The sequence below is a fragment of the Nothoprocta perdicaria genome, unplaced genomic scaffold (genome assembly GCF_003342845.1).
Source record: "Nothoprocta perdicaria isolate Ctin4 unplaced genomic scaffold, notPer1 scaffold_163, whole genome shotgun sequence".
Taxonomy (NCBI): Eukaryota; Metazoa; Chordata; class Aves; order Tinamiformes; family Tinamidae; genus Nothoprocta; species Nothoprocta perdicaria.
The window spans coordinates 1,119,740-1,131,275 of NW_020454794.1; the positions used below are offsets into that span (position 1 = coordinate 1,119,740).

At 42.9% G+C, this 11,536-nt stretch overlaps 1 protein-coding gene across 1 annotated transcript in view; it reads right to left on the reverse strand.

Moving 5' to 3' along the window:
* Positions 1-11,536, reverse strand: part of AFF3 (AF4/FMR2 family member 3) — a 263,564-nt gene that overhangs the window by 40,648 nt on the left and 211,380 nt on the right. The window contains exon 12 of the mRNA XM_026035647.1: positions 1,576-1,811. Coding sequence (XP_025891432.1) covers positions 1,576-1,811 — 236 coding nt within the window. The remainder of the gene's footprint in view (positions 1-1,575; positions 1,812-11,536) is intronic.

Genomic DNA, 11,536 nt, shown 5'->3' on the forward strand with positions numbered 1-11,536 from the left:
CGCAGAACACCCTTTCTATCTGACTTAATGAAATCCATGCCCTGCCTCAGTTAATTCACTTCCCGCATTCCCTGAGGATTTGCTACTCTCAGTTCCAATGAGCACAGGTGAGCAGTTAGATACTGCATTACTTTAGTAAACACTCCTCTTTTCCTGAGGATAATGCTTCTCTCCTTTTTATCTCATATTTCCTTCATGGAGTTCTTAGCTTCTTCTCTTTCTCTCTTAATCCCTTCCTCTCCACCTTCTGAGATCCCATACGGAGTGAGAGCAAGATCTCTGCTCAGCAGGGAGCAGGACAGAGAACAAAGTCTTAAAAGGCAGAACAAGAGCAAGAATGGGAAATAAGAAACTGGGCAGTACAGAGAAGGGATCAAGGAAGCACAGACTAACTGGAAAGATTTAAGAAAAGGGTGAAAGTGAGGKGGAAATTAATAGGAAACGGATCGGAAAATACTGTGGGGAAGGAGAGAAAGGAAGATACATGTTAAACTAGGAAAAAAAGTGACAAAACCCTTTCCATGAGTGYTGACAGAAGCATGACTCCAAATCCTGAATAAAATACAAGAAAATGATTGCTGGTAGTAAGTRTAATTTTTCAGGTTGCGAGAATAGGAGAGACATGGCTGTTGGAGGAGGAAGTCCTATGCCTGGATGCTTTATTACAAACAGGCAAATCTACTGACTGTATTTCATGTGTATTTGCAATCTTGCCACTAGATTTTTGAATATTTTTACATATATTAATGTGTCTGATGTGGCTGTAGAGTTCATGGTTTTATACTTACAGTGTGTGTTGACCGAAACACATAAAAATATCGAGCCTTGTAAAAAATAATAAAACAGAATAGAAAAAAAGCAGCCTTACAGTGTCTGTTGAGCGCTCCTTTGAGGTGAAAGCAGGAGGTGGCAGAGCACTGTCAGATAAATTGTAATATGACCAGGGCTGTTCCATGTATGGAAATTTCCAGTATTAGCTTTGTGGGTGACAAGTTTAGGTCTAATATTTTGCACCATCTGTAATTCAGTTTAATTCATTTTGGAGGTGGATTAAACTACATGACACAAAGGCAACTGCACCAGAGAACAATTGGGGAATACAGGGAGGGAGGTGAGCGAGCAAAACCCAACTGTTTTGCATTAAAAATCCACCCTCAAACTGATTTTGCAATAGCTTCCCTGTGTAGACAAGCATTTAGTTCCCTTGCAGTGCTGGGAGCCCACATCAGGGCTAACGTGCTGAGCAAACCATCATTATGGAGGCCAAGTTGCACAAAACTTCAAGCAAGCTGTGAGCCTTGCAAGGAGCTCCGCTCACCTCAGTTTTGAGGGGAATATCACAGGGTTCCTTCTTTCTTTCTTTCTTTATGTTTCAGATTTCTTCATCCGCCCCAGGGTCCCCAGCSACATGTGTCTCAGAGTGAGCCAGGAGGAGGATCCTCAGCCCTTTCCCCTCCTATGTTTCTTTATGCGTCTCCCCCGGCCTCCTTGGGTTGGCTTGGCAGGAGAAAAGGCCCCAGTGGGTTTAATAACGGCCTGCTGCCCTAAGTCACAAAAAGCCAAAGAAGTCCTTACCTCCGGGCTGGAATAATGCGAGGGCTTGCTGCCGTCACTCTCGCTGGAGCTGCTCTCGCTCTCGGAGTCGGACTCGGAGCTGCTCTCGGATTCGCTCGAACTGCTGCTGCTCGAGCCCTTGCTGGAGAGTCCTGCAGCTCGGGAACTGGGCTGCGGCACAACCAGGCTGCCGGCCCCGCACGCAGCCCACCGACACGCAGGGAGGGAAGAAGAGAAAACAGCAACATAAAGCAAACCTTAAGGACCATAAGCATTGAACATTACAACGTTTTAAACTCAAGGAGAAGATCTGGGTTGAGCTGCATATTCATTTAAATCCCCAACCTTTGCCATCCCTTCTTCATGAGAGGAAGGCTGCACCCTCTTTTCTCACTCAAGCGACATTTTAGGATACATTAAAAATGCCTAACAAGGTAAAAAACAGAGAAGAGAAAGCAGTCTTACAGTGTCTAATGAATACTCTGCACAGAGGTGAGAACAGTGAAAAGGTGAACAGTTAAGGAACTCAAGCGATCTCCACAGCACCAGCCATTAACAAATAGTAATAGTAACAGTAGAGTTAGAGTAACAGTAACAGTAACAATAATAATAATAATAATAATGCATCCTCTCTAGAGCTCCCTACTCCCATCTTTTGTTCTCTACAGTTCTTCTCCATAAACAGACGAAGCCAAGATGATGTGATTATCTGTATGCACCATTTTGACACTGACAACTGCAAGTGCTACAACTGTGATCCTGCAAAAGTTCCCGGGAGCTCAGGCTTGTCTTTTTGCAAACCAGCAGGGTGATGATGTCAGCGGAGCTACCTCCCTTCTAAAGGTTATGTCTTCATGCAAGGGTTTGTAACATCAGGCTTGACAGCAGGAGAAACGTATACTTTCTAAAAGTAGTTGACCAGGCATATTAAAATATCACAGTCATAAGCACTTGGGTATGAAATGTCCTATTAAGTCACCCAGCTTATTCCCCAGACAATGAAAGATGGTTCCTGATAGCTGGGTGCTTTTTCTAGTGGGTTTTCCAATCTGATTTTAAATGATTTGAGTGCAGCTTTCACTTTTACCCCTGGGAAGCCTCTGGGTTCTTTTGCAAAGAAATTCCACTGTCAAAATTTTCTCCCTGCATTCAGCCTGAGGTTGCCCTCTCTAAATTTATTGTTACTACTTATTATTTCATCCTCTTACTAATAGTTACAATGATAAACTATCCCCCTCCCTTTTTGCCTTCCCATACTTGCAGACTGTTTTCCTGCCCTACTTCAGTCATCTCCCGGACAAGGCCTTACATATTTACTTTTTCTGATCTTCCTTCGTAAGTCATTATCTCCAGGGATATGGGATCATTTTTATGGCTCTTTTCTGAACTCGTTCCAATTTGTCTATATCTCTCTGATAACAGGACGCTCAAAACGGAGTGCTGCATTATAGATGGGTTCTCACTAGAGCCCTAAAATGAAGGGCTATTACCTTCCTGCTCCCTGATGCGTTGCTTCTGTAAACATATACCAGAGCTGTGATGGAATATATAGTCCATTAACACTCCTACATCTCTTTCAACATTGCCTTCTCCAGAATTGCTCCACTGAATAGCTACATTTTAGATTATTTGCTTCCAGAGAGATTAGCTTGACTTTTTTCCCCCTCTCCTTTTTTTTTTTTTTTTTTTCCTTCCACACCAGATCTCATTTTCTTCTTTACAGCACATGCTTCTAGCTCCCTTTGATTTATTTCTCTGCCTTTGGAGGTGTCTACAGCAACTTCTAATTTAGTATCAAATGCAAACTTAATTAAATGGTTATTCACTACCTTTTCCAGATCATTAATAAGACCGTTAAATAAACCCAGCATGAAACACACCGGTACCCTAATAACCATCTCTTCCCCATTCCATCCACCAGTGTTTATCATTACCCTTGTTTATGCTCTGTCAGTCCAATATTGTAGTTAATGCAATGTGATTTTGGAGTTGCATTTTGTGAGAAATAATATCTGATACTTAATTATGGCTATGTTGCACCTAATGAATTGTCTTTACCTAGGAGCAGTGTATTTTGTTCRGAAGAAAAAAATAGTGTCTGGTAGCTGACACAAGCCACTTGTGACACGTTCTTGATGGGGCTTTGAAAAGAGGCCAGGCCACCAGAGAGGTGGTTATGGCTCTGTGACTCTCCCTGGCCATGCGATCCCTGTCCCTGCCTCTCCTCACACATGCCAGCACTTCCCCAAAGGGCTGCCTGTCTTGTACGAGCTGCTTGAGCAGAACTCCATCCATACTGCCCTTCACTCAGAGTTATCTCCCTGCCTATTTCTGGTTCCCCCCTTCTGCTAGGGCAGGGCACAGCTGCTTGTGRTTCCTCCTGCCTCTGTCACCAGTCCAACCCCCTGTCAAGCTTTCTGCACCCTCTGGGGCACAATGGGGCTGGACAGCAGAAGGAGACAACGTCCTCTTAAGCATCCTCTCATCGACCTCGAGTGGGGCCACAGCACAAGTTCGCACTCTGGCAGGATAGTTTGGCACTGTGTGTGTTTTTTCTTTTTTTTTTTCTTTTTCTTAATTTAATATGAAAAGTTAAGTGCCTCTTCTGATACTATAGCTTAGGGAAATGCTCTTGACAGTGTCCGCCTCTGATGGATTGTTACTCCTCTCCACAACAGCTTTGCGACTGTTGTCTGAAAAGTTCTTCAATATCACGAAACATCTGCACATTTATGTCCTGCCCCTAGTGATGGTGGTTTTAATTTTCAAATCATCATTCTGGTTTGGCAATGACTAAAGTGTTCAGCATTGCTATATGGGGGATGAGAGTGAAAAAAAAGTCTCACAGTAATATTTCTTTCCTATTGTGACMCAAAATGTTTTTCTAGGCTGCTGAAGAGAAGTTGTTACTACAGCCATAGATATAAAATATAACTGTTGGACTCTTCACAAACATCTGGAAATCTATGTTTGTTACTCTAATGGTAGTCAAYATACTACAAGAAATTAACAACATTACAATATTTTGTCATTTATGATGATGCTATTGAAGTTTCATGTCCCTCCTTCTACCTTTTTCATTTTTAAACATAGTTTAATTTTGTAAGTACCTTACTATATTATATTGATTATATTGATGATCAAAACCATACATATGTTCCTTCATGATTTCTTATGAAAATAACCATTATTTTAAATTGATGTCTTCTATTTTTGACTGTTCTTTTTGAAATATGTAAGCAAGATCATGCAGTCAAAATAAAACACTGATTTACATTTTAATGACTATGGCACAGACATTTGTGCATATTTTGCTACTGGCTTATGCCCCAGAATTAATTACTACATCTTAGAAATGATATTTTTATTTTAAGCAATTAAACAACTATTTGGGTAAGAACCACACTTSGTTAAAGCCCTTGATCAGAGCATGCACTCTGACTTAAGAGAGTGAACAAATACTCCACAAAGGCGCCAGTGGCTCAGTAAGGCACTTCATAACCAAAACAAAACCTGACATTTCTGAGCAGGTCTAGTCCCATCCTCCTAGCTAAAGCTGGACTTGGCCACCACCTGAACACCATGCCAATCTCCAGCARCCTGTTTGCTGCACTGCTTAATGGAGTGGCCACCCTCCTCTGGGGAACTGGTAAACTCCCCTCTCTCTGAAGCCCAAATATTTCTCAGATGTGCAGGTGCAAAAACACCTGGTTGCAGGGTGAATAATACTACTTCCCTGCTCCAGTGTTGATTAGCTCCATCAGACTGTGTGGCCACGGTCAGCCTTTGAATGGTACCAGAGTGATTTAAAGAGCTATCTAGGGAGGTGCAGGCATTTTGCTATTCAATCAGAAGAAAAAGATTCCCAAATCAGGTTGCCTCAGCAGCACTCAGGAGACCTCTTGAATTTAATCATGCTGGATCTGGGTCCTATGCTGCTCCATGTGAAGCTGCACTTGTAGCTATGCTACTTTTCATGATAATAAATCACAATATCCAGCAGTGGGCACATGAAGTAAAAAAGCAGTTTACTACTTTACTACCCAAAACCAGGTATTTGGTAACAATATTAATTTGAATCAAAGGGGAAAATCCATGTTAGCATGAGGAATTCGTTATCCCAATTCTCTATAGTCTTAGAGTGTGAGACCATCTTATGCCACTTAACACAGAGAGAAATAACTACCAAAAATCCAAATTAAGGGAGAGTCAGGCCTTGAAGAAATAACTGTGCAAAGAAAACATGTTATAGTGACCTTCTAAAATACTCTTCGAGCAACAAGAAAGGAGACTGTGAAAATGTTTGTGCTTCATACAAGTGACTCCAGTCGATCTGTAATTCACTTCGCAACAGTTATATCCTGAACCTTGTTCCCAAAAAACTGGGAAGTACTTGCTTCCATGTTTGGAGATAGGAAAACATTTAGCCAGTGTCATCTGCCAAGCTGTGATATCTCTACTATTTTCCTGCTAGTCTCTCTCTCATGCACCCAATGTTGCGCCACTATCAAGTGGCCTAGGGCTCCCAGTAGGAAAGAAGAAAGCAACTGGTAGCATGAGGAGCTGACCCGAATAAACAAATGAAGCTGTAAAGGGCCATGTCATCAACAGTGAGAGGTAGACATAGAGAAGGTGACTTCAATTTGTAGATATCACAAACGTAGGAAAAAAATMCCAGGAATGGCTGTATGAATACATGAAGTATTTCAAATGACAAGAAAATCTGTYGCTGTCTTAAGAGACATTTAAAGATCAAGGCAAGTAGGCCAACTGTGGGAAAATAATACTCTGAAACGGGCAGACGGTCCCTTGGTTGGTATAAACTGTCATAGTTCCATTGACTTCAATTAAGACACTCTGGTTTAAATCAAATGGTAAATCTGACCAAGACTCTGAAATGATATTTCAAACTCAGCGATGAAAACATATTTCTTGGTTTGAAAGAATTATTTTGGCAGAGTCTCTGTTTTTATTCTAGATTAAAGTATCTGAAACACCACTTGCTACTTCCCTTGAAACCAGCCTAAAACCCAGCTTAGGTATTTTGTGGCAAATGCTTTATCCCTTTGTTGTCAGAAGAAAATTCCACGTGATACATCCTCAAAGTGCAAATTAAGCACATGGTGCCAAAATCTGCATAATTATCTCTACTGCTTGGTACTGAAGAAATTGCAAGTCTYGCACGCACGCAGCTGGGAATTCCTGTGCTGGTAACTGTGAATGAATCACAGAGGCAATGGAAATGTCCACTTCTTGCTACCGACTCTGCCTATTTTTCCAACTCCATTTTAGCAACGACATCCGAAGCACGCTCACCGCTGGTGTCTATCCTAGATACCAGACCACCCAATGTTGTAACACAACACATAGRCATATCTGTGATTTTTTCTGCAGCAACTGTAGAATTCCAAGAAACAGACCCTAGGGATTTTCACTACCAGAGTGAAAATGGATGTCATCCAYTTGTTCCAGGAATTATGGCCAAAGTGATGCTCAGTAAAGGGAGAGGATACCAGAAACCCTAAAATTCTCATCCACTTGAGGACTAGATTTTTATGTAGGAAGACGGGTTCTTTACTTAACGTACAAATGCGAGCATAAGGAGCTCCTGTTCTAGTTCCAGCTTGGCAATGTACTATCTGAATGACCAGATCAGTTGATCCTTCTAGTCCTCATTCCATCATCTGGTCATCATCTTGGTCATAAATGGGAATGGCTCTACTCATCTAACCTTCAGGGTRTGAGGCAACATCCTCCATTCCTGTGCAGACAGCACTAGGATATCCTTAATCAGAATACTGTGAAGTTTGCAAGTTTATGTTTTTGTACCTTTACTAACTGAGAACATGAAACCAATTAGTTGTCTGATTTCTTCACAATTATCCGTCATGAAAACCTATGAAAACCTATTGTTTACTAAGGAAAAAAAAAAAAAAAGGCATCCAGCCTCTCCATGGCCTTCTATTTGGTCCTGAAGACAAGAAAAAAAAAAAAAAATCAGTCTGGCCCCTTCCGTTTCTTCAGGTAAACCATTTCCCATAAGTCTRTTAATATCTTTAGGAAACAGAGAAATGTTTTCGTACCTCATTTCTATAACGGATGAGGTATGAAACGGGAGTCATGATGAGTGAGAGTCCTGGAGGTTGTTTGGCTTGTCACCATATATAATGCTTCTGTGAAAGTACTGCATTACCTTAGCTGTACCACCTCTGTGCAGTGCAGCTGATAAAGTATAGCTGCCAAGAACAGAGTGCGTAGACTCCACCTGGATTTTGACACCGTCCTTGGGAGTTGCTTAAATAGCTTGTGCTGACAAGACTGCAAGAATTATCTGATAATGCAAACCTAAGGTAAATCAGGGCTTTTTGGAGAGTCAGGTGTACACTGTGTGATTGCAGCTTAATTGCCAGAATGGTCACCAAAGCAAACCGAATAGGAGAACTTGTTTAGAAAAACAAGCTGTGAAGCTCAAAAAAAAAAAAAAAAAAAAAAAAAAAATCAAGAAAATTCAGTCTGGCCTGTCTAGGGCCTGTCTAGGGGATGTCTATCTAAGATCTGACTAATACAGCAAGCAGGGCAGAATCACTGCTTCCACCTTGAAAAGAGCTTGGTAAAAAAGAAAAATACTGAACAAAAAACTTTAAAAAAATCCTATAATAAAACAGTACATAGCAATTAATAATGTCACTATATAAATAGCTCTATCAGAACGAGTGTGTGCCCGGGTATCTGAGATGAAAGGGTCCTATAGACCTGGAGCCGCGTTAACGTGGGGATGAAGTGATTAGTCAGCAGGCTGACAGCTGTGCRAGGAGGCTGTGCCAGATCCCAATGTATGCTTTCCGCTGCTGCCAAGTGTTTGCTTGTCGCTCCAGATAAATGGAGCATCAGCAGTGTTTTATTTGACCTGCTCACAAGAAAAATAAAGCAACTCTGACTTCCTCGGTGTGCTTGTCGTTGACCTTGCATCAGCTGAATATGAGCAGTGAGATGCCCTGGTCCAGGAAAGTTAACTCTTTAGTGGAAGGGCCTCTGAGAGTCTTTTCTCACTGGTAGAATAGCTGGACTTCTGGTGGCTTTGAGTATAGTGACTTAAGAAGTGCCATGCACAGCCTGCTTGCCTGATGCTGTTCTAGGAACTTGTTCTTGGACCAATGGCCTGAAGAATGATGAAAGCTTGAATACAATATAAAATGATATTCTCCTGTTCCCAGGGTAAAATCTGGGAGCCATTTCCACTGGGAATTTTCTGAGGGGTAAGAAATAATGGTATATGGGAGAATCACAGAATGGTTGAGGTTGGAAGGGACCTCTGGAGATCATCTAGTCCAACCCCCTGCTCCAGCAGGGACACCCAGAGTATGGGGCACAGGGCGGCATCCAGGCRGGTTTGGAGACCTCCAGAGAAGGAGACTCCACAGCCTCCCTGGGCAGCCTGTGCCAGGGCTCCGTCACCCTCACAAGAAAGAAGTTCTTCCTCATATGGAGATGGAACTGCCTGTGTTTTAATTTATACTTATTAGCCCTTGACCTGTCTCTGGCCACCACTGAGAAGAATCTGTTTCCATCCTCTTTACATTCTCCCCTCAGGTATTTGTACATATTGATAAGATACCCTCTCAATCTTTTTAGTCAGGCAAGATTGTGCTCTTGACATCACCCTAAGACCAACAAGTCAATGGGTCTTGTGTGGCCCTTCAGATGTTCCCCAGAAGCTGTGTTTTTCTCCCTCTCATAATTTTTCTATGTTTCTCTGTTTCTATAGCATTTCTTTGTTTCTCTCATGTTTTCTCATTTTTTTTTTCATATTTGTCTCATGTTTTTCTCCCTCTCATTTTTCTCTTTTCATAGGAACATAGTTAGGAACTTTCTTTTTGAGTTCATGCTATCATTGAGGCCTGCTTTTATTGCTTAGTAGAAATCAGGCCCAATGTCTTTGAACTGGACAGTTGAAAAGGAATGTAGGATATACTTTTTGGATCTTCTGTGCTCTTTGTGTGAGGGTTCTCCTTCATGGTGGTTGAGTGTAGAGTAGCATACTATAGAGTAGCATACTCCAGAAACAGCTTCATTGAAGGGATTCTCTTGGGAGATACACCATTTCCTTTTCTCCAACAAGCGGATATGAAGAATGCCCTGGCTGAAATCAGCTGTGTTGCTACCCTCTTGTGTGGCAGAAAACAGATATCTCTCTCTTTTCTCTCCTCACTTTGAGGGAGTTCCTTTCTTGACAGCATGAGGAGGTGTTAAACATACGACTGCCAACTGTCCCCAGACAGAACAAGTTCATTTGTCTGGGTGAGATCAAGTTACTTAGGTTCACTGAAGAAGGTGAGTTCATCTGGAAAAGAGTTTTGTTCTGTTTCTCATGACACAGGTAAAAGATATGCCTTCACTTCATTGGCTTGTCTGATAAGCCAGAGTTGGAACAGGAGATGGTTCTGTTGTCAGAAAGTCTCATCAGAGGGGGCTAATGTGAGAATAAAGATGTCATGAGGCTCCAAATTCTTTTTGGTCATGGGGAAGTATTTGGGATAGTAAATCCTACCATTCAAAGAGGGACTTTGGCACTTAAAAAGAGAAAGAGTGCTCCATAGGAGTCTCTATTTCATAAAATCTTGACATGTCACATATCACATAAGGAGGTGCTAGTGCTTTAGACAAACAAGAAGTTAGGGAACTAAAGTTGCAGTCAGTGAAAACAGGAAGAAAGGCCCTAATCTGATGAAGGATGAATCTTGATACAGAGTGTAGACTGACAAGTGCTAAGAACTGTTCCTAAGTCAGCTGGTAGGTGGCCCCCCTGTCAACCAAGCCAATTTGCTGACTTTGTGCACAAAGACTTTTACATCCAGGACTCTATCTCCTGTGCAAGGTTTAAAAATATGAGTAAGAAAGAATGTAGCTGAGTTAAATCAGGGTGGATTTGGACTCTTTTGGTCAGATCTTGAAATAACTGGCTGGCGTGGTATAGAATGGTGGGCTTGTAAGCACAATRTTTTTATATCTTTAATTTCACAGAATTACAGAATCACAGAATGGTAGAGGTTGGAAGGGATCATCTAGTCCCACTCCCCTGCTCCAGCAGGGACACCCAGAGCACGGGGCACAGGGCGGCATCCAGGCGGGTTTGGAGACCTCCAGAGAAGGAGACTCCACAGCCTCCCTGGGCAGCCTGTGCCAGGGCTCTGGCACCCTCACAGGAAAGAAGYTCTTCCTCACATGGAGATGGAACTGCCTGTGGTTCAAATTGTACCCATTGCCCCTTGTCCTGTCAGTGACCACCACTGAGAAGAGCTTGGCCCCTTCCTCCCTACATTCCCCCTTCAGGTATTTATACATATTAATCAGATCCCCTCTCAACCTTCTCTTCTCYAGGCTAAAYAGKCCYRGCTYRCTTAGTCTTTYCTCATRCAAGAGATGCTCTAGTCCCTTCATCATCTTTGTTGCTCTCCRCCGGACCCTCTCTAGGAGCTCCAWRTCCCTCTTGTCCTGGGGAGCCCAGAACTGCCCCCAGTACTCCAGGTGCGGCCTCACCAGAGCTAAGGAGTGGGGCAGGATCCCCTCCCTGGCCCTGCTGGCAACACTCCTCCTGATGCAGCCAGGATCCCATTGGCCTTCTTGGCCACGAGGGCACTGCTGACTCATGGTTAACTTGGTGTCAAACAGGACTCCCAGGTCCCTCTCTGTGGAGCAGAGGTCAACTCCTAATCTGTCCTGGTGCCTGAGGTTATTCCTCCCCASGTGCAGGACCCTGCCCTTGTCCTTGTGGAACCTCAGGAGGTTCCTCTCTGCCCAACTGTTCAGCCTGTCCAGATCCCTCTGAAAGGGAGCACAATTTACAAGGAGGCCTAATTACTGCCTAACTTAGAATCATAGAATCATAGAATCATAGAATGCCGAAGGTTGGAAGGGACCTCAGAGGTCATCGAGTCCAACCCCCCTGCTCACGCAGGGTCACCTAGAGCACGTGGCACAGGGC